General features: G+C 35.3%; 1 protein-coding gene across 11 annotated transcripts in view; it reads right to left on the reverse strand.

Annotated features, from left to right (window-relative positions):
• Positions 1-2413: 2413 nt before the first annotated feature.
• Positions 2414-23149, reverse strand: part of LOC149532050 (SPX domain-containing membrane protein At4g22990-like) — a 115535-nt gene continuing 94799 nt past the window's right edge. For all 11 annotated transcript variants that reach the window (XM_089811566.1, XM_089811564.1, XM_089811561.1 and 8 more), the window contains 2 exons: positions 20133-20266; positions 2414-2859 (listed from right to left, as the gene is read on the reverse strand). In XM_089811566.1, the coding sequence (XP_089667692.1) occupies positions 2621-2859; positions 20133-20266 (373 nt within the window). In that variant the 3' untranslated portion in view covers positions 2414-2620. The remainder of the gene's footprint in view (positions 2860-20132; positions 20267-23149) is intronic.

Below are 23149 nucleotides of genomic sequence, written 5' to 3' on the forward strand. Positions count from 1 at the left end.
TTTAGGTCTATTGGCATGATGGGAAGAATTTGCAAAATATTAGCATTAATCAACTTCAACATAACATTATGCAAAGATTTATAAAATTTATAAAATTAAAAGATGGTTTTAAACTAGATAACAAAGGAGCCAAACTTTGTTTGTAGTTGTCACTTATCAACAATATTTGATGGAATATTAATGGATGCACCTCGATTTCATAATAAAATCAATATCTTTTCTTCGACACCTTACTTTTGGGACATATAAGAAAGGAAGAACTCTTTGTGCTACAATAGGTCATGATTCAAGAAGATTTTTCTAAATTCAGTAGCTTCTCATCATATTACATCTTTATAGGACCTACATTCTCTTCATTTGAGTGTTGGTAAATGCTACCAATTTTCATGAACAATCATACATATATGAATGTAATTGGTGAAGGATCTATTAAATTTGGTAATGATAGCTTCAATGATGTGTTGTGTGTACTTCATTTGACCAATAACCATCTCATGGTGCAAGTGCAACTAGGAAGACCATGGACTTTACTCTTGATTTAAGTATTATCTAAGACTTGGAGAATAGAGTTATTATGAGTACTGGGTTGGTGGATTATACATCTCAGTTCTAGTCCTTTTTAAAGAATGTGTTCTTTTGATGAGTATAACTCTTCACATGATGATATCTAATGTGGATACTAATCTCCAGGAGAACTTTGGCTTCTTAAACTTGGGTGCACTAAGATGTAATCCAATTCTTGGGCCTTGCATAATGTATACTTTTATTAAGATCACATCTATTCTTACTCCTAATGGTGTTTTTGTTTCTATAGCTCTTGCTTGTGATTCACTATCTTCTAAACATGGTTCCTCAAGATGACCAGATGACTAACATTGACAGATATTGCTAAGTTTGTTTGTGAAGCTCTATCTTGTAGATTCTAGAGACAACATTGATGATGTTCACATCTTCTCTTTGTTAGAGATAATCCTTTGACCCTCTTCTTCCTTATCTACATGATTATCCTTCACTCAAATGAGTGTGAATACTTTGGACTAACATTTGGAAAAGGTCTCTATCTTTAGAGGAGATACTTGAGTCTTTGAATATTGCTCTACATTCATTTTCACTAGACCATGGGTTTTTTTGATTTTTTTTTTCCCAATTGTGTGGCCTACTACACTTGATTTGGAAGTAGCAACTTTTGACATCAACATGGGGACATTTGAGCAACTCTCAAAAACTCCAAAAATCTTAACATTTATTCCAACATATTCCTTTTAGCAGTAGGGAGACTGCATTCATAAACCTTTACTTTTCCTTCTTCCTAAGGAGAGGAACATGGAACATTGTTTGAAGATTATAGAGGATCATCTAAACTTAGTTTTGAGCATCTACCATTGCATATTCTAGATTGAGGGACTAGACTTGGTCTCTTTTTCTATCCTATAAGAGAGAGGGGTCTACGGATTTTTTTCCCCTTGTGTGGTTTTTTTCTTTTTATTCTCTTTCATAGTCATGTTTCCATCTCTTTTAAGGAGAAGTTTTTTTTTCCATTTGGTTTTCTCATTTTCTCTATTTCTCTAGACTTTGTTGCATTTATACACGTCCTGGTAACCAAGAACCCTCTTACAATGTGCATGTAATCTCCCTAAGTTGCATTTTAGAAGGGTGTTGGTGTTCAATTGATGTTCCTAATATGTCATTCTTGTAGGACATCAACACATACATGGACATGCATCTTAGTTAAATTTAATTAGGGACTTCATAGGAGATTTGAGCATTTTCTCTTCAGGTTATCCTTGTGCTATCTATTTGGTCTCTTGATTTTGGTTGGATATCTTCCTAACTAAATCTTGCAACTCTAACAACATTTTAATTCTGTCAAACATTATTTAAATTTGAATTAACCTAGAGAACTAATATGTTTTGCTTCTACAAGATTCATTTTAAGTAACCTAGAGAACTAATATATATTGTTTGCTGTATAATTGCATTGAAGATGAAATTTAGTGATATTAAAAGTCTAATCTTACCATTTCACCTATAAAGGAGAAGTAAAATTTTGCCTATAAAACCCTCAAATGATTGCTATTGATTTTGAATTAAATGACTTCACAAAGTTTTTGACTAGTTTCCTCTTCAATTTCCAAATATTATAGAAGAACAATTATTAAAATCATGTTATGTTTTCCCCACTTTTATAATTTTAGATTAATTTGTAAATTAATTAATACATTTAGAAAAGTCACATCAGATGCATTTGGCTTTAATTATCCTATTTTAAAATGAAAACAGTGCAAATTGCTGGCCCTGGACACATTCTTTACGACATCCAATCCATAGGAGCGAACAGGTTATGGGCACATGGCATGTCTTCAAAGACGTTATGCTTAATCAGTGATGACCAGGAGAAAAAAAAAAAAAAAACTAAAGAAACTGCCGCATAGAATGCTTTGCTTGATCTTCATAGAATTCATTTGGAAATTTATCCAGGGAAACTTCCCTTGGTTGAAATTAACTATTTATTATGCAATGCATGATTTACACAGTTGCATAAAGGAGGAATTCTTATTGTACAAGCTCTACAGCCAGTTGGACCGGAGAGACCAAAGATTAATCCAAAGAAAAAAAAAAGCTAGAATAATGAATTGTAAGTGGAAGCAGTTGCATAAAGCGAAAGAACTCCAACGATCAATGTAGGAAGGAGTGTTGCATTGAGAAGTTGACCCCGCCCTAGATATCCTCCCAATGTAATGGTGACATCTGCCACCACACGAGCCAATGTTCCAGCTTCTGTTGATAGCAATCCACCATTATATGTTCCCCGCGCAAGCCTTGAAGACATCACCTTAGATAACAATGACAGGTTTACACCTGGAAATATCCAAACCAAGCCTTTTTAGAATACAAAGCAAAATACATCAGGTAATAGAGATAGAGAAGCAATATCAAGTTTGCCACCGATTACTCGGAAAAGAGAATCTATCCCTGCATACATAATACCACATAGAAATCCACGGCAACAAAGGAGCCCCAAAAAGTATCAAAATTTGCCATAGAAAGAAATATGCGCAGAATATATGCACATTGCAAAGTAGAAGCAAAATAAGTTGAATGAAAAGTCCTTGATGTGTGCCATCATCAAATACATTGAGTCAAAGGCTTATTGATGCATGGGTTTTCTCTGCAAGAGAAGTTCAGACAATTTGGTTTTTTTTTTGGATCATATGGATTTGGCCCAAACTTGTGTTGGAGGTTAAGATATCGTTATGTGTCTTATTGTGGCCTGTGAAGATCTGTGTTGAGTTATTTGCAATGAGTTGTTTCCCACTGTGGTTTTCTCCCATATTGAATTTTCCAAGTAAAAATCTGGTGTTCACGTGCATGTTGTTCATTGCTCTTTCTTTGATGTTAAGTTTGTTAAAGTTAATTGATGTGGTTTCATATTTCAAAACAGTTGAGTTTATGTTCAGAACTAATTTAGCTCTATTCCCTCTTAGTCTTGTGGTGTGTTCAATAACTGGTGTCAGACCTTGGTTCCTTTAGGAGAAGCTTAACAACTTAAGGAAGTTTCCAGAAGGCAAGGAGGTTACCAAGTACCAAAGTTTAATGGCGAAGATGCAGATAGAATCATATTTGAACTCTCTATCATTTGGAATATGGTAATATGTTAGGGTGTTCAAAGCTTGAATCCTTTAGGATAAACTTAACTGCTTAAGGAAGGTCATTTGAAATATGGGAATATGTTAGGGTGTTCAAAGCTTGGTTTCTTTATGAGAAACTTAACTGCTTAAGGAAGGTCCGGGATGGCAAGAAGGTGGTTACAGAGTACCAAAGTTTGATGGCACAAACTATGCTTTCTGAAAGATGTGGACTGGATCATATTTCAATTCTTATCATTTGAAATATGTGTTACAGAGCACCAAAGTTTGATGGCACAAACTATGCTTTCTGAAAGTTGTGGATAGGATCATATTTCAACTCTTATCATTTGAAATATGGGAGTTTGTTGCAAAAAATTATACTACCCTGCTTCTGCTCCTTCAACTCTGGATAAGATCAGGTTAAATGAGAACAATGGCAAGGCAAGAAATGCACTCATAAGTGGTTTGAGTGATTCAGAACTTCTGATCGTGAGACCCTGCAAGTCTACAAAGGATATTTCAAAAGTTAAGGAAAAGCAATATATATGAAGATGTGAAGATCAAGCAAGTCAAGGTGTAGAACCTGAAGTACAAATAATGATCCAGATGATATTGAAGAAAACTTTGTGAGAAGACTAACGAAAAGTTCAGAAAGAAAAAAAATGTTGTCTTTAAAAGTTTCTATTGTGGGAGAAGAGGCCATTATGCTGCTAGATGCGCTCCCAAAGAAGATAATTACAGAAGGCCAAGTGATGATAACATAAAAAGGGATAGTCTTAGAAGAGTTAATAAAAAACAATTGTATATGATAGAGAGAAGCCTAAAAGAATTGTGATGTTGCTTTCAGGATTTAAATGTGTGATTTTTGAGTGAAACTCATTAACCCATGTTTCATGAGTAGTGATTCAACATGAATGCATCTCTAATGAGAATAAATGGAGCACTAAGCACTCATTGGATCTAGGTGATGCTCACAGGGGTGAAGCACCGGGACTTCTTGGGAGGTCACCCATCTTAGTACTACTCTAGCCCGAGCATGCTTAACTACAGAGTTTCCTCCATGGTTAAACCTAGAGCTTGCAACCCCATTTGCAAAACCTTCACCAAGTGTTGTGCCTTATGAACCATTCATTTGAAAGCCCCTTAAGATCATCAATTGATAAGTAGGAGATCATTTCCATAGCAAGTCAAATTGTGATATTGCTTTCATGATTTAACTGTGTGATTTTTGAGTCAAACTCATTGACCCATGTTTCATGAGTAGTGATTCAACATGAATCCATCTCTCATGAGAATAAATGGAATACTGAGCACTCATTGGATCTAGGTGATGCTCACAGGGGTGAAACATTGGGACTTCTTAGGAGGTCACCCATCCCAGTACTACTCCACCTTGAACGCGCTTAACTACTAAGTTTCCTCCATGGTTAAACCGAAAGCTTGCAACCCCATTTACAAAACCTTCACCAAGTGTTGTGCCTTATGAACCATTCATTCAAAAGCCCCTTAAGATCATCAATTGGTAAATAGGAGATAATTTCCACAGCAAGTCAAATTGTGATATTGCTTTCAAGATTTAACTGTGTGATTTTTGACTCAAACTCATCGACCCATGTTTCATGAGTAGTGATTCAACATGAATCCATCTCTCATGAGGATAAATGAAACACTAAGCACTCATTTGATCTAGGTGATGCTCACAGGGGTGAAGCACTGAGACTTCCCGAGAGGTCACCCATCCCAGTATTACTGCAGCCTAAGCGCACTTAACTACGGAGTTTCCCTCCATGGTTAAACCCAACGCTTGCAACCCCATTTTCAAAACCTTCACCAAGTTGGTGCCTTATGAACCATTCATTCGAAAGCCCCTTAAGATCATCAATTGATAAGTAGGAGATAATTTTCCACAGCAAGTGAAATTGTGATAGTGCTTTCAGGATTAAACTGTGTGATTTTTGAGTCAAAATCATTGACCCATGTTTCATGAGTAGTGATTCAACATGAATCCATCTCTCATGAGAATAAATGGAACACTAAGCACTCATTGGATCTAGGTGATGCTCACAGGGGTGAAGCACTGAGACTTCACGGGAGGTCACCCATCCCACTACTACTCCAACCTGAGCGCACTTAACTATGAGGTTTCCTCTATGGTTAAACCCAAAGCTTGCAATCCCATTTGCAAAACCTTCACCAAGTGTTGTGCCTTATGAACCATTCATTTGAAAGCCCCTTAAGATCATCAATTGATAAGTAGGAGATAATTTCCACAGCAACTCAAATTGTGATATTACTTTCAGGATTTATTTGTGTGATTTTTGAGTCAAACTCATTGACCCATGTTTCATGAGTAGTGATTCAACATGAATCCATCTCTCATGAGAATAAATGGAACACTGAGCACTCATTTGATCTAGGTGATGCTCACAGGGGTGAAGCACTAGGACTTCCTAGGAGGTCACCCATCTCAATACTACTCCAACTTGAGCGCATTTAACTATGGAGTTTCCTCCATGGTTAAACCCGAAGCTTGCAACCCCATTTGCAAAACCTTCACCAAGCGTTGTGCCTTATGAACCATTCATTCGAAAGCTCCTTAAGATCATTAATTGATAAGTAAAAGATAATTTCCACCACAAGTCAAATTGTGATATTGCTTTCAGGTATTAACTGTGTGATTTTTGAGTCAAACTCATTGATGTCAGCCGACTAGATGGGTCCCGGCGATGTTTTTGTAGCCAACGGAATGATTGTCGTCGGTGTTTTGTATTTTGTAGCCGACGGGTAAATAGTTTGTAGCGGACATAATGTTTGTGGCCGACGGACTCCTCTGAGAAGGTTCGGTGGATAGTATTTATATCCCGTCTAGGATCATTGTAAATCATCTTCTATTACTCATCTTATGAAGCATAATGTATGTCTGGCATATGCAAATATAATTCTGTTGTTCGTGTTCGTGTTCCATTGTCTGTATGTGTTGAATTCTTTACCAGTACGATAAACAATTGACCCATGTTTCATGAGTAGTGATTCAACATGAATCCATCTCTCATGAGAATAAATGAAACACTAAGCACTCATTGGATCTAGGTGATGCTCACAAGGGTGAAGCACCGAGACTTCCCAGGAGGTCACCCATCCCAGTACTACTCCAGCCTGAGCATGCTTAAGTACAGAGATCCCCTATGCTCACCCCTGTGAGCATCACCTAGATCCAGTGAGTGCTTAGTGTTCTATTTATTCTCATGAGAGATGGATTCATGTTGAATCACTACTCATGAAACATGGGTCAATGAGTTTGACTCAAAAATCACACAATTAAATCTTGAAAGCAATATCACAATTTGACTTGCTGTAGAAATTATCTCCTACTTATCAATTGATGATCTTAAGGGGCTTTTGAATGAATGGTTCATAAGGCACAACATTTGGTGAAGGTTTTGCAAATGGGGTTGCAAGCTTTGGGTTTAACCATGGAGGAAACTCCGTAGTTAAGTGTGCTTAGGCTGGAGTAGTACTGGGATGGGTGACATCCTGGGAAGTCCTAGTGCTTCACCCCTGTGAGCATCACCTAGATCTAATGAGTGCTTAGTGTTCCATTTATTCTCATGAGAGATAGATTCATGTTTTATCACTACTCATGAAGCATGGGTCGATGAGTTTGACTCAAAAATCACACAGTTAAATCCTGAATGCAATATCACAATTTGACTTGCTGTGGAAATTATCTCCTACTTATCAGCCTAAAAGAAGCTTCTTTCAAAAGAAAGTCGTTGACTTGAATTGATGATTCAGATTATGAAACTCTGTTTTTAGCATTAAAAGAAGATGATACTGTAAGTATCAATGAAAATGCAGACTGACCTACATGCAAAAGAACCAAGAGATTTGGTGATTGATAGTGGATGCTCAAATCATGTGACTAATAATAGAAAAATCAAGAATTTGAGGGTAAATATGTTAAGTTTGGTGGTGAAGAGGCTGCCCCAATCTATGGTAAAGGAACTATATCCATTAATGATAAGATAGAGGATGGTTATTATGTGTTTAAAGCATAATCTGCTGTGTCAGTCAAATGTGCACATCAAAGTTACAAGCTTACCTTCATGGTTCCAGATGTGAGATCAAAAAAGGTGACTATAACCCAAAAGGAGAACGAAAGAAACAGTTATATGATGGTGCAAAGAAATGATTGTTGGTTATGGCAAAATGGGACACATCAACTTTGGCAACATAGTGAAGATAAGTTCTATTCAAGCAGTGAGAGATTATCAAGCCTGCTAATAAAGTTTGAAAGGAATGACAATTGGAGAAGCAGACGAGAACCAGATTCAAGAGTAAGCCGTCTTCTACTACAAAAGCTTTGGAGCTCATTGTGATTACCCTAGAATGACATGAGTAACTCTCTCAAAATAAAGATCACAAAGTCCTAGATAGATTTAAAGCGCTCAGATCTATGGTTGAGAATGAAGTAGAACCTCGGATCAAATGTTTACGATCCTAATAGAGCTGGATAAATGAAAGATTTTGTGAAGAACATGGTAGTAGGAGACAATTGACTGCATCTACATCTGCAACAGAATGGAGTTGTTATAACAAGCAGCAAGGGATACCAATGTTATAACAAGAGACTCGAAAGGATTGTGCAAAGATCAAATGTTAGAGAAAAAGTAGATCAAGCTGCTTCAAAACCTTAGATTTGTTATAATAGAATGTAGTTGTTATAACAGTTGTTGGTATCTCTACAAGCAACAAGAGATACTGATGTTATAACAAGAGACTCAAAAGGATTGTGGAAAGATCAAATGTTAGAGCAAAAGAAGATCAGGTTGCTTCAAAACCTTAGATTTGTGAGATTGAAGACGCTTCATGCACTACAAAAGAAAAAGATGATGAAGACAAAGAATAATAAGATGCAGGAGTTAAAACAAGCACCTGAGACACCAACAAAGTATGTTCTGAAAAATCATTCAGAAGATCAAATCATTAGAGATAAGGATAAAGGATTTTAGTCCTGGAAAAACTTTCCAAGGCAAGTGAACAAGCAAAATTTTGTTTCTTATCCAAGTTTAACTAAAGACCTTTCCGGAAGCTAGCAAAAGTGATGGATGAAGGAAAGGTATAGCTAAGATAAATTTATAATAAGAACAGTATTGATGGATGAAAGTGTGAAAGGTATGGATGAAAAGTATGAAAGGTATAGAAGAACAGAATTAGATTGAAAAGAAACAGACATGGGAATTAGTGTGAAGACCAGTGGACGAGAATGTGATAGGAACAAAGTGGGTGTTCCAAAATCGGATAGTTCTCAACTGTTAGATGATCCAGATATGCTCTACACTCTTGAGAATATTCTTTATGGATTCAAGCAAGCTCCCAAACCTCAGTACCCAAGGTTGGACAGGTATCTACTGCAACAAGAGTTAAATTAAGGTACATCTGATTTACTGCTTTGGGCATCAGCACTATGGCTTTCAACTTAAATGGATTCAATTTCAATCAATTTGTTGTTCACAGTCAAGGTTGTGTACTTAACACTCGCCAGGTATCATTAATCATGCTATCCTTGGTATGGAAGCTATGCACAACAGTTATTCTCACAACTTCCCTCTGGATCTAGCTGTTGTTGAAGCTAATTCTATAGATGGCTAATTATTCAAGATGGATTGTTAGTGTCTTTCAATCCTTGAGAAGAAAAAAAGAAAGCAGTACAAAACCTTTAACATATAGTAATTTTTAGTTTCAAAGTTGAAGGTGAACAAATATTGATAGTTGTGTATATTTGATGAAATCATTTTTGAAGGAGATGAAAAGGTATGTAAGAGATTTGCAGAAGATATGTAGAACAATCTTGAGATGTCAGTGATTGGTTAATTGTCACTTTTTCTTAGTCTTCAAGTTACTCAATTGGATGATGGTATTTTAAATTCTTAGACTAAGTATATCAAAGAGATGAAAATATATAATTAAATTATTTTATGTTTCAGTAGGGGGCAATACAAATGGTATCAGAGCTTCAAACCTGCCACATCTTGTATCAGAATTTTATCTAGAACAAATTCCAGCTTATATTAAAGACTACGGTACTCACAAGAAAGGTTGAACATCAGATTATTACTGGCACTGAATAAAAAAGTTTAAGAAATACATTCAAATTTCACCAAAATTCAAGGAAAAGTAATGGAAAATTTTCAAGCTTATTTGCTACTGCCGGAGAATGTCAGAGTTTTCGAGAATGAAATTAATATTGCCAGGGTTTAATTTACATAAATAAACCAAACGAGTCAACATTTTTTTTCATTTGGAAAAGGCGGATATTATAATGGGATCCCTGAAATAAGCCTCCCATAACACTTTGTGCCATCTAGGAACACCAATATTTGAGTGTTGTGAACACTCTCCCAAAGCCGTCCTAACATTCACAAGGAAAATGATTAAAGAACTGTCTAAGTTCAAAGCCATTTATGAGAGAAAGCAGTTTAGTCACTCATTCTGAGACGATTTGGATTCCCATCTGAGTTTGTGTCAATACTGTAGACATAAAAGTCTACATGAGGTGGTGGTTCAAAAAGAATTTGTTGTGGGCAAAGACGTGTGGAAACCCACATTAAATTAAAATGCCATTTTGAAATTGACAATTACCTTCAGGAAGTTTATCAGGCAACATTATTATTGTGATAAAAAATAATATAAGCAGCAGAGATAAGGTAGCATATAACTCATGGCATCTCTTTGAAGTTTGCAACACAAATATAGATTGGACTATGTATTAGTTGCTTGAGTTGGAAATTAGAATTCTGTCATGGCATCCTTTAAGGGTTGCATCTGCCTTGTATTTCTAAACCAAGACTTGATATTGTCATAAATGTAATTTCCTGGGTCAGAGTGATATACTCTAAATGACCTGACCAAAAACCAAACTAATGTGTTTTATAACAGCGACTAATAACATGAAGAGACGACAAATGCAAAGAGAGGGTAATTGTCAAATAAATAAATAAAAAATACATAACCATCCATTATTGAGCAAATTGATAATGACAACCATTGATAAAAGAAATGAATGGACAGAATTTATAGCAGAGTTGGTACTTGTAATTGTATGACATTTACCTGCCAAAAGTGGATAGACGGAATATAGAATAATCTCATGTAATATCAAACAATGATATAAAATGGGTCCTCCTCTGGTGTTTCCCTTCAGCAGCCGGGAATAAAGCCAGACATCCAAAGCAAGAACGGTAACGAGAAAAGACAGAGGAAATAGAAGAGGCCACTAAAACTACAAACTCAGCATTAGAGGATTATTGGGAAAGGCAGCAGAAGAATCTTGAAGTACAACAGTCATCTTGGAGTATTGGTACCTACAGTGATGTGTACAAACAATAAGCCATGTATTACCGTGAGGTTGCTGAGACATTTTCTGTTTATTTTGATTTCTTCTACTTGCTATGAACATTCTTATCTGTGGCATCAGGGGTCAATACAAAGTTCTGAGCATGTATTTGGAGACAGCTAAACTTCATCAAGTAGTAGTGGTCAAGAAATGTGCTCAGATTTGAACATTCCAGACTTTCAGCCTTTTCCAGTTCAATGTGGAACTGATCTGATGGCTCCGTAATCATCTATCTTCCTACTTGCCACACTATTATAGCATTTCAATTTAGTTGGGAGCATCAAATCCGGGTTCACATTTCTAAGCTTGGTCTTTGATTCATGAGTGCAAGATTGTGCATTTTGAACTAAAGAACTTCATGATTGGCTGCTTCACTTTGTCGAAGAGGTTCTTACTGCATTGGGCATCTATTCGGTGAAAATTCCCAAAAGGTGCTATAAAGGGGATAATATCATACCATTAGCTACTTCCTCTGAAATTGCTGAACAAGGTGTGGCCTTCATTTGAGAAGTTGATACAGATACGAGGAGTTGGCAACTTGGTAAGCATGTAATAAGTACCATTCTGAAATCTCTGTCTGATACAATCAGACATAAATGACACCACCAGCATAGAAGGAAGAACTCTGTTAAGATTTAGGCATCCTTGAGGTAAGTATATCATTTATTGATCAATTTATTTAAATAATATTCATGCTCAGTCCTATTGTAAAATCCAGGCTAGAAGGAATAGGTAGTGATACAATATGTGGAAGGCCTATATAAATCCAGCCAACAGGTTATTCCGAGATGGGTAGGATCAGCATCCCTATAGTTGCCTTGAGGTTTGACCAAGATGGGCTCAAGTTGCCATGAGGTCATTCCAAGATGGGATCAAGGGCTTGGATCCACAGAAACCTTAAGGAAGATCGTTGAGTTTGGTGTCAAAGCAACCTATTGCATCCTAGCATTCCTTCTAGACCAGAGTTATAATCAGAATAACATGACCTTTTTAATTCACATAGAGTTTATTACTTACCTATAAAGGTAGCCTTAGGAGAAAGTAAAAAGGTGTATTCAGGCTAGTCCAACCAATCGGTTATTCCAAGATGGGTAGGATCAATGTCCCTATTGTTGCCTTGAGCTTTGACCAAGATGGGATCAAGTTGCCTTGAGGTCATTTCAAGATGGGATTGTGGGCTTGGATCCATAGAAACTTTGAGGAAGACCATTGAGTTTAGTGCCTAAGCAATCTATTTACATCCTAAGTGTTCTCGATTAAAGAATGATAATAATTGCAAAACAAAACAAGCATCCCCCTAAGTAAGCCACTTCCTGTGGAAGTATGGGATTGGCTTGGAATAAATTATCTAACTCGCATTTTCTTGAACTTTCACATACACATACATAATAATGATCACTTGTGGTTGCAGGACTCTATTGAACAAGTAAAATTTGTAAATCATCTTGTTGACTAGTGAACTTTAAGGCATTAATCAAGAATGCAAGTATTATGTGTCTACATTGTGTTTGCCTTGTGTTTAATGCATTCATGTGTCTACTTCATGTTTTCACGTGTCTGCTTTGTGTTTTCATGTGTCCATATGTCTACTTCATGTATGTTGTGTCTTCATGCATACTAAAAACCCTCTTGCATCCAATTATATGCTTTGTTTGATGGTTCTACAAGAAAAGTTTATATATAATAATATAAATGAATTTTTTTTCTCGAGGACAAGCAAACTCTGAGAGGGGAGGACTATGATATCCCCGCCAAATAAAATATAAATAAATAATAAATCAATAAAATAATGGTAATATAAATAATAATATAGTTATGAACTTATGATTTATTATAATCATACTAAATATTGCATAATATAGTACTTTGAAAATATGAGAATTAAATGTATTATTAATATTATATAGTAAATATATTATCCAATAGTATAAAAAATAATTTTATGAATATTAATAATGATATTTATTAAATATAATTTATATTATTATCAAAATAATATATGTTATGTTACTAATATATAACTAATAAAATTATATCCTTATTAATATAATATAATTATGTTTATGAAAATACACGATTCCTAGAAGAAAAACTATCTATATAGAATATTAAAATTGAGAGATGTTCATTCAATATGGAGAAATATAAAACAAAAACTCAAAGATATATAGAGATTTTGGTCTACAAAAGTCTAACCAAAAATATATAATTAAATTATTTAATGTTCTAGCAGGGGACATTACAATTAGTACCTCTCAAGTTATTGGTTGTCATTTACACAAGGATAGAAATCTCCAAATGTGGATCAACACTACTAATAGGTCTACAATTAACTATTTCAAGACCTAATTTTTATCATGTTGTTAGTTTGTTTTATGTTATCAAGCTAATCCAAGGCAGTATCATCACAGGTAAGAAGCAACATCGATGTCATTACCACTATGCTTCTAGGATACAACTGATGCTGAAAAACTAATACACAATCTTATCAAGAAGCATTGTAGTAACATCATAGATTGTGGAAATCTATTATTGTTAATTCAACACCATTATCATTGATCAACAACAAAATTAGAATATATTGATGAAACAACTTGTTTTACATAGGTGATGTAAATAAAGTAAACCCTAAGAGATATCAAGGTGCGTATGAGGCACAATTCGACTTACATGTGATGATAAAAGTGTAGTCAACATTTCAAAAGATGCATCCGGAACCAAAAAAAATTGTATCCAATATCACTTCCTAAGAGAGAAGATGGTGGAGAGAGCTCAGATTAGAGCATGCGCCTACAAAAAGATCAGATTGTAGATATTGCCCTTCCAACTTCAAAATTAATATAAAATGGTGCATTTTTCCAAGCAGATATTTAAAGCCTATCATTTGTATCCTAGATTGATGTTGTGGCTACTCTCAAGGGAGATTAAGAAGCTTGTGGTTTCTTGGTCACAAAAAAGCTTTTAGACGTTTGAAAGAGGGAAAGATGCCCCCGATAGGGGGAGAGTAATACATTAAGAGAGAGATATCAGAAATGTACCTAGAAGAGGGAGAGTTGTCTGGAGATTTGTTTCCTTTGTCCTTATGTTAAAGAAGGTGAAATATACAATGGGTGAGAGAGAGAACCGAAGAGGGTGTTGTAATTGTTTTTGCAATCAATGCAATACTTAACACATAATACTAACAACATTATTAATTGAGAGTGAAACAATCAACTTCACCATCCCATTTATTCAATAATATACTACCTCAACCCCAATTGTTTCATACACAAGCATATTTAGGACCAACGGAGAGGCTATGAAGGGCCTTATAAAATGCATTGAGAGGACAAAACCTAAGGAATAGCTCAAAAGATCTAATTATTGGAGATTCACTACAATACAAGCATTCAAAGCATTTTAGCAATGTACGAAAATTACTAAGTACTTGCCAAAAAAATTAAAAACTACTTTTCCTAGATCTATCTTAGTTTTCTTTCGAAAATTAACATGATGATTTTTTATGAGTTTTTTAGTAAGTAGTCAATGATTTTAAGCCCTTGACTCATATTTTGTGTCAAAAATATGGATTTCACACTCCAAAAAAATCTTTTCAGCTTTATAATCATTGTTTTGTGTTTTAAAAATTAATGTATAAAATGTACCCCTCAAACCTACTAGAGTGTTTCTTAATGTCAACTACAAAAGTTCAAAACTTTCATGTCTTCGTAAGTCAAAAATAGTCCTTTGTGACCATCTGTGAACTATGATTCAAACTTCCCTTTGGTACTAGCCATATAAGAGAGAACAGACCAAGAATCTAGAAACAAAAATTTCATCTTCATTTTCACTTCAAATTTTTAAAGTGTGCAATTATTGCTTGTGGACAAACTTGTGATGGCTTCAAAAAAAATTTCATTTTTCATCTTAAGTTATGAGAAATTGATAATCAAAATGGACTTTTGTATTCTCTTAATTATTCTCTATGCTTCTATACAATAATTTCTCTTTTGTGTAATTATGTTATTTTTGCTACAATTTGTTGTGCATCAAGTACAAAACACAATTTTGGACTATTGAAGCTAATTATCTAGCCTTGTTACAATTTCTACTTTGCAACTAACTTGGAGGAAAACTTGAAGGACATAAACGCCACATCCTCAATTGTTAGCCCACCAAAATATTGCTCCATCTTGTATCAATTCTAGATGTGAGCACAACTTGAGTTTAATTGATGTCATTCACAAGAATAAGTACAACAAATCAACACAAAATCAATTCCCTTATCTCCATGAATACATTTTTAGCCTTCAACCATGAGGCAATTGACTTCGACAACATTGATCTATATAGAGAATGCTCACAAGAGATGAGATTCCTAATTTTGAGAGAAAAACTAAAGAGGATGAAACAAAAAGAGAAGGAATTGAATTGAACGATATTGTAGGTGAGGATGATGGTCATTCTAAGGAAGAGTCACTGCCGTCTAGTTTCAAATTGGAGTCACAATCAATTGCAAAGTGCAAGACCCCAATTATAAAAAATGATTTATTCTATGAAGAAGAAATTAATGAGATTAGTATATTATTGGATTTCGTATTTGCATGTTTTTGATTAAGTAAAATAGGTTTTTTACAAAGGTTCTTGAAACCCACCAATTAACTACAAAATACTAAAAGTTCAGGTCTAACAACCAAGCAACAGAAAAAACAACAGACCATACCTGGCCATTAGACATAAACAAAAAACATATTGCCAAAAGCTAGGGAACAAACAAAAAACCAAGAAAAACGATTAGGGTACCAATTCTTTAGCCAGCTTCACTTTCTTGAGCTCTAGCTCTCCCATGGCCTCAACCTTGTCGGTCTTCGATTGGCTATCATTTGGAGAGACCTCCTCTTCCCTCTTCCTCTTTTCCGCTCTCCTCCTTTTGCTTGTGGCTCTTACCCTGCAAAGGGTCATCCTCATTAGCCACCCTAGTTTCCTCTTTGTCCTTTTCCTTCTTCCCCTTTTTGCTTTCCTCCATCATTGAGTGCAGCTGAATGATGTTATCATTAAGATCTTTTATTATGTTAAGGCTCTGGTTAGCCGAGCTATGGAGAGAGCTCTCCATCCTTTCCACTCTTTTTTCAATCTCAGAAACCCTTGCATCCAGCTTGCTAATTCTAACATTCCCGTCCCCCCCTTCTAGCCTTTCCTGCTTTCCTGCCCCTGCATCTTGAACTTAATCTCTTCAATTTAATGGACCGAAAATTGTCAACCAAACTGTTGTGGGTATTGTTAAGGAGGTTCAACCCCATTTCTTGTGCGTTGTCACTAAGAATCACCAAAGCCAGGTCAATGAGCTCTTCCAACTAACTTTTGCCATCCCTTCCCTCCAAAACCTCTGGGTGGACATGTTCTCTAACTAGACCCATTTTCACAATGCTGGCATGAAAGTTCCTCCATGTAGTTTTCCTTCCCTTTGCGTCAAGAGTAACAATGGTATTAGCCAAGCCCTCTTCCTCTTTTCTCTCTTCTAGAGCTTTGATAGTGCTTTCCTTACCCTTACCAAGTACCTTCTCAGCATCCTTCTCACCACCCCTTTTCCTTTTGACCAAGCTATCATCCTTCCTGCTTACCCGAGCCTTACTAGTGCCCTCCTCTCTCACATTGCCCTCCTTATCCATATCCATCCCCTCTTCCTCATCATTATAATCCTCCTCTGAGTTTTCCTCCTACTTTATCCTTCTCTCTATTCCTTTCTCTGGCTTCTTTTTCTTCTTCCTACCCATATCCTTCATGATTTTAGCCACCTCCTCTTTGTCATCCGAGTGCAGACAAACACTATCCTTCGTATTCGAAGGGAGGTAGAAGCTCTCTATCTCCTTAGAAGAAATTGCCTTTTGGCCAATAACCCTTCCCCGAGTTTGAGCTTTAAAATGCTCCTATATGAGTAATAACAAACCCTCATGGAAGGCTGGATTAGCGTACGCTTTCTTCTTATAATCCATAATACTCTTATTTGCACAGAAAAACAGGTAGAAAGGGATGGAAATTTTTGTTCGAAACCTGAAATGGTTTAGGCTAACGAAATGGTGGGTTTGAATCCTGTCGAACCTTGTGTCAAGCGTAATGTAGGATATAATTGCCCTTAAGACAAACCTCCACAATTTCTTAATAGATGCGGGCCTATAGTAGGCACCAGTCTTCACTAGATCCTTCATCTCCTTCGTGTCCTTTGCAAAGTCTTTCACTGCATTCAAGGATATTTTCTTATCCCTAAAGAATTTTATGCCCTAATTGGGGGAGTTAATGACCTTGGCGATGACCCCTTCATTGACCTAGAAGTCGATCCCATCAATCTTCACCTTCCCATCTCTCCATGACTTGACCATAATATCAATTATCTTTGGATTCCAGCCATGAAGTTTTTACAACATTGTCTGCGTTTTATTCAAATCTATTATGAGATTAGTGTCATATAATTGATTTTTGCATTCACCTGTTATAATACTCCTTATGCAATCTTTCATGTTCATCTTGATGATGGATACATTGATGCAAAAACTTTTACACAATTGAATCTAGAAACAACAAACTACATATATCTCATGGATTCTGAAAATCTACTTGTTCTTGTCCATTTTTAAACAAAACTAATAGAAGATATTTCCCAAATGATTTAGACTTGTTGCATATATTTTGTGACTATATTTTGTATGAAAATTTATGTTCTTTAATGAATTCATGGTTTTTTCTTTTTTGTAAACGGCCTTTGCAAATTACTAAATTTTATATCTATGAATTCATTTGTTTTTGTAAAAAAATTCTAAGTCAATGAATTTTATATCTATGGACAATTGTATTATTTCTTATAGAAAGGATTTTATGTTGTACCAAGTTTCTTGAAAGGGGTTTTATGGGGAAAACAGGGTGGGGGACAAGAGACTGTTGGAGTTGATGAAATCCAACTCCGAAGACGCCCAAAATCACCTGCATGTGAAAACCTGTCAAAGGGAAGCCAAGGAGAGAAGAGCGTGGAGCAAGGGAAAAACCCTAAACGGACATGAGAGATAAAATATGCAAACACAAGAAAAATATTTATTTACAATATGCAAGAATGAGATGTTATGATATGAAATACAAAGAGGGAGCTCGAATATAAAGAGCTCAAGGAATCTCCTAGAACAAGCTAGAAGACGCTAGGAGATAAGTGTGACAACTAAGCATACATCCACATGAGGTGAAAAATCCTCGAACAAGGTGAGAGGATAAATATGACTTAGGAAAGAACAAACTCCCGTATTGTCAACAACTTATAACAAACTCCTGGACTACAACTAATAAATGCATTTACCTAAGTAAGCTTAGGTAAATACAATAAATAATTAATAATTAATTATTTACTCTAACAAAGACTTCTCTTGTGGTAATTTGCCCCTACCAAAAGAACAAAAAAGACTTTCGCAATTGACATCAATGCTAAACAATGTTACACTAGTACTGGGGTACATCAGGATGTCGGGACAAATTTCTAGGATGGGGGAAAATGGGCCTTATTTCTAGGACAACGGGGGAATGGCAGCATGGGGAGGATGGGGTAGGGAGAGGTGTTGTATGGTATATATAGAGAACTTAAAATTCTTGTTATGAAATAAAGTTTCAGCAAAACATACCAAATTAAAATACTTGAGCATAGCAAAATTGCAACATGAACTAAAACAATTGAACATTCAACATAGTAACATATTACATACCCAATAGTAACAATAAAAAATAAAAAATAAAATAGAAATCCAAGTACCCATCCCAGTAGCAACATAGTTGCGGAGTGGCAAAGGTGGGGGTGCTTGGGTACACAAGTACCCAGTGCGGGGACATCTAAGGGACAGGTACTTTGAGGTTTGGGAGGGGGAACAAGCCATGCTACACTGATGTTAAAGGAACTAAATCGGTCTCAAATGTTAAGATTTTGATTACATTTATAGAATATTTTAAGGTTCAAAATTTACTATTATATATGTAATCTCAGTTTATAACTCCTCCTATAAGCACTTTGTTATTCTATATTCTAAGTTTAGAATCTGTCTTTGTAGTAACATTTATTTTATGTTTGTTCCAAGAGAGAATTTAAACTCTTGTTATATATCCTATAATGCATAGAGAATGCATAGGGGTGTGTAAGTTGATGTGTATGAAGAGACAAGGCAGCTGTCATAATAACCAAAGCCCAAAGCAATATAAACTACCATTAATTAAACATTTTGAACATGACCGATAAATGGGGGAGCCCGCCATAGTAAGGACACCGATATAATCTGCCCAAGTCAAAGCCAATTGGAATGCTCGATCAAGACAGTGTAAATAATTCCATAACACTTCAGATAATACTCCATACTATCAAGTCAATGACATATTATTGCTGAAACAATCTGGTGTGTCCAAGCATTTATCCTGATCCGATTAGGATAGGTAAATAATATAGTTAGATATATGAATATATTGATATGAATTAATTTATATAAATAATAATCATAAGTATAAATATCATACTAATTATATTGAAATGTTATCCGACATAAGCTATAAACATTGACATCAAATGGATAATTAAATACAGCTCACGTAAATGTTCCATGAATAAGGCATCGAATTCATATTTTTGGTGTTGCTACAGATTGCTAGCATCAAATGTCCAATTTAACTGAGTAATACCATCAGTTATCAAGGAATGCCTCTCTATTACAGAATCAGAGTACTTCAATTATTGCAAATTTCTGGCATGCATGCAAGATTATTTCAGAAGGATCATATTGGAAGATTGCAAGACTCCATTTTTTGTGAGCTTTTGGCTTCTATTCATATGAACCTTAAATAGTGAAGCTGCATGCCAAGTACATTTCAAAGACTAATTTACATGGCAACACGTTTTTCTTCAGTAGCATAGCTCACTAAATATAGACTCAACTCCCTAAATGTTCTCAGAACGGACTTATTTATATGAAAGGGTTCTAATTGCATGAACAAAGCCAAATAAATGTTAGCTACGTATATCTAGCAGTATCCACAAACCACTGCCTTTACTGTTCCCTGATGTAGTTAATAAAGGATGATTGCTTTGAGGGAAAGAAAAAAGGTGACCATACCTTCAAGAACTTCTGCAGATACAAACGTGATAAATGCTCCACAAACATACTGTGCAACTGAGTAGGGGAAAATCACATTAAAGCTTATAAATACACCCAAGCATGTAAATATCTCAGCTACAAATAAAATTTGCCTGCAAAAGGAATAGAATGTCAAAATAGGAACAAAACGTAATGGAAGAAATAAAACCATATTTTATGTTTGAAATCATGCCCACTAGTATGCAACTACCCAAGAAAAATTAAGTGATAACACATCCATTCCCAGGAACTATTCCTTCTAATACAATTGGGAATGTAAACTGAACCAACGAATGGTATGAATGTAATAATAGAGAGAGAAAGATTAAATAAAAGTTTCTATGTAGTGCATTGTCAGATTATGGAAAGCAACCTCACTGACTAAGTTCACTCCTAGTTTGCAACAATTTCCAAATGAGAAATTTAAGGTCATTAAATTAAATTCCCAAGAAAAGAAAAAAATGTGACAGAACTCTCTGCATATGTTTCCACTGAACTTAATCATAAACTGAAAAACTTCAACATCAGACTGAGAAAAACAAAAAACTTAATAAAGAGAAAAAATTAAATGATTGACTAACAATCTGTTGCATTTTTTTGCCGCTAGCTAGGTTTAATCTGATTTAGTTTTCGTAGGTTTGGCAATGATTGTGCAATCTCTGGCCTTAAGATGTTAATGACTTCATTTTGTCAAGTTCAAGTTTAGGAGTGAGTCAAGAAATGAAATTGAAAAAGAAAAATCTTCTAAGCATGTGAATCAAGATTTATCAAGACTCAGAAAAATAAAATTCCTTATCTTGTGTAAGCATGTGAGTCAAAGATAAAATTTATGAAATTCTAAGGGAGAGAATTCGTAATAAAATTCCTTGTCAACAGATATTCCAACCTTGCAGGAGAGGAAAATAAGGAAAATTTTGTAAAACAATCTTGGACAAGGTGCAATTTTCAAGTGAAATCCTTAAAATTCATAGGTAAGGAATTCCAAATTAAAATACGAAATCCATCCTCTAGTCTAGAACTAGTCCTCAAATGCACCCTCTTGTCTAGAACTATTCCTCAATCACACCCTCTAGAACAAAACTCTCCTCCTTGAAAGGGAGGTTTTAGGTATGATTATGTAATGTCCCCATTTTAGTAGGTTCTTGTAGCTTAGCAAAGTCAGTTCATCATTGATGAAGGCTCTTTAATGAAAAGTGTAAGGAATAAGGCCAAGTTGCATTTTGTATTATAAAAGAGACTTTATGGAAAAAAGAGTTCATTCTTGCCTATTGATTTTTATTACATTGTGAAAATGTTGAAGGGTTTCTACAAGGGTTTTAAGGACTGATTCCCCTTTGTTTGCACTTTGAATCAATGAAAGATTGTGGTGACTCGTGCTTAATCTAGTAAAAATTCTGATTATATGTTGTTGTATGCCAAAATTATTAAGTTTTTACTAAAGATCAATTTGAGTTTGGAAGCCAACCATTCCTCTTCTTGGTGTGAATTTGTAGATGATTGGGAATGTCATTGCTAGCTGTTTTGGTTGACTAAGAAAGGCTGCAATCTATATCAGGTTTAGTGTGGTTTTGAGCTTGCCTTCTACTATATTTACTGTTGCTTGAAGGTCATATTTTCTTTCTGCAAACTAGGTGTTTGAGAGACTGCATTTACTCTATCTTGGGTGGCCCAAGTTTGTGCATGATAAAGGTGATTGGCTGCAAACTGTTAGGTGTCACTCTTGGGCGTCCTTCAAGGCTGCAATTTCCCTATTTTAATAGCAGCATTTGGTCAAGGAAAGGCAGCATCTATTATCTGATGGCATGTTTTCTTAAGCTAGAGAGAAAGATGTTTGGCATTGCAATTTCTTAGGTTTGCTGTGACTAATTTGGACGCCAATCATAATCAAGTTGCATGTTTAATTTGGTTTATCCATGAGAATTATTTGTAATAAATTACAAGTGTTATTAATGCAAGTCTTTAGATCTATGCTGACATTGTACTATCATTGTAAATGGTTGCAAGATTGCACTATAACTGTTTGTAGAAATGCTTAGTGGTTCTAGGTGCTCATTGGGATGCATGGCAACTGTTTGTCTTAATGTCTATTAGCAGTAATAGTTAATTTCAGTCATGTATATGTTTGTCAAAGGTCTGAACTGAAAGAATAAGTATATCAGTTCCATGGCAACCTCACATTGTTAAAAACATTCAATAACCTCAATGCTTGCATACAAAGTGTTTGACAAAATGTCAAACATCTGAATAGTAAAAAAAATTGGTGTTTGCCAAAGTTAGAACCAACAAGAATTCTTTACAGTGGTATCAGAACTTGCATGATAAGTGTTTGACAAAATGTCCAACCACTAGAATTGAAGTTAAAATTGGTTGGGTTCTTTACAGTTGTATTGGAACAATTTCTTGCCATATTGTGTGGTAGGGAAAGATTTTTTTTTTTCTTCTTGTTGTTATTTGACTGACCAACACTCTTGCACTTATTTGAGGTATGGACAAATAAAGGAAATCTAATAAATATGGAAACTAATTGAATAACAAGGGTAATCTCAAGAAGCCAACAAATGCCCTAACAGAAAGCACAGATAAGATTAGACAAAATCAGAGAAGGATGGAAGCAAAACTTTCAGATCCAGTGACAGTGGACAGGGCAGCTAGCTATATGGTTTCCATTTTTGAAAAGTTTTCATTGAGAATGTAAGAAGATAAACTAAAGTTTTTTACAGGTAAGACAACAAGAAATCTTCAATTGAGTTTTTACAAGCTAATGATCATGGTGAAGATGATCCTGTACTTAGTGGGGCAGCCACTAGTCCTATCTGCAGTTATGATGTTGGAGGTTCTACACAAGGACATATGTATGTGTATGTTTCCTTAGAGGACAACAACATTGAGTTCCAGCAGTTTGAGGATTCCATAGTTAGTGTTCTAGAAAATGCTACGGACATGCTACCTACCTTTGATGGTGGTCTTACATCAATTGGTAGTAGTGGGAATATGGG

This window comes from Cupressus sempervirens, chromosome 11 (assembly GCF_028749045.1).
Source record: "Cupressus sempervirens isolate cs-2001-9-10 chromosome 11, ASM2874904v1, whole genome shotgun sequence".
Taxonomy (NCBI): Eukaryota; Viridiplantae; Streptophyta; class Pinopsida; order Cupressales; family Cupressaceae; genus Cupressus; species Cupressus sempervirens.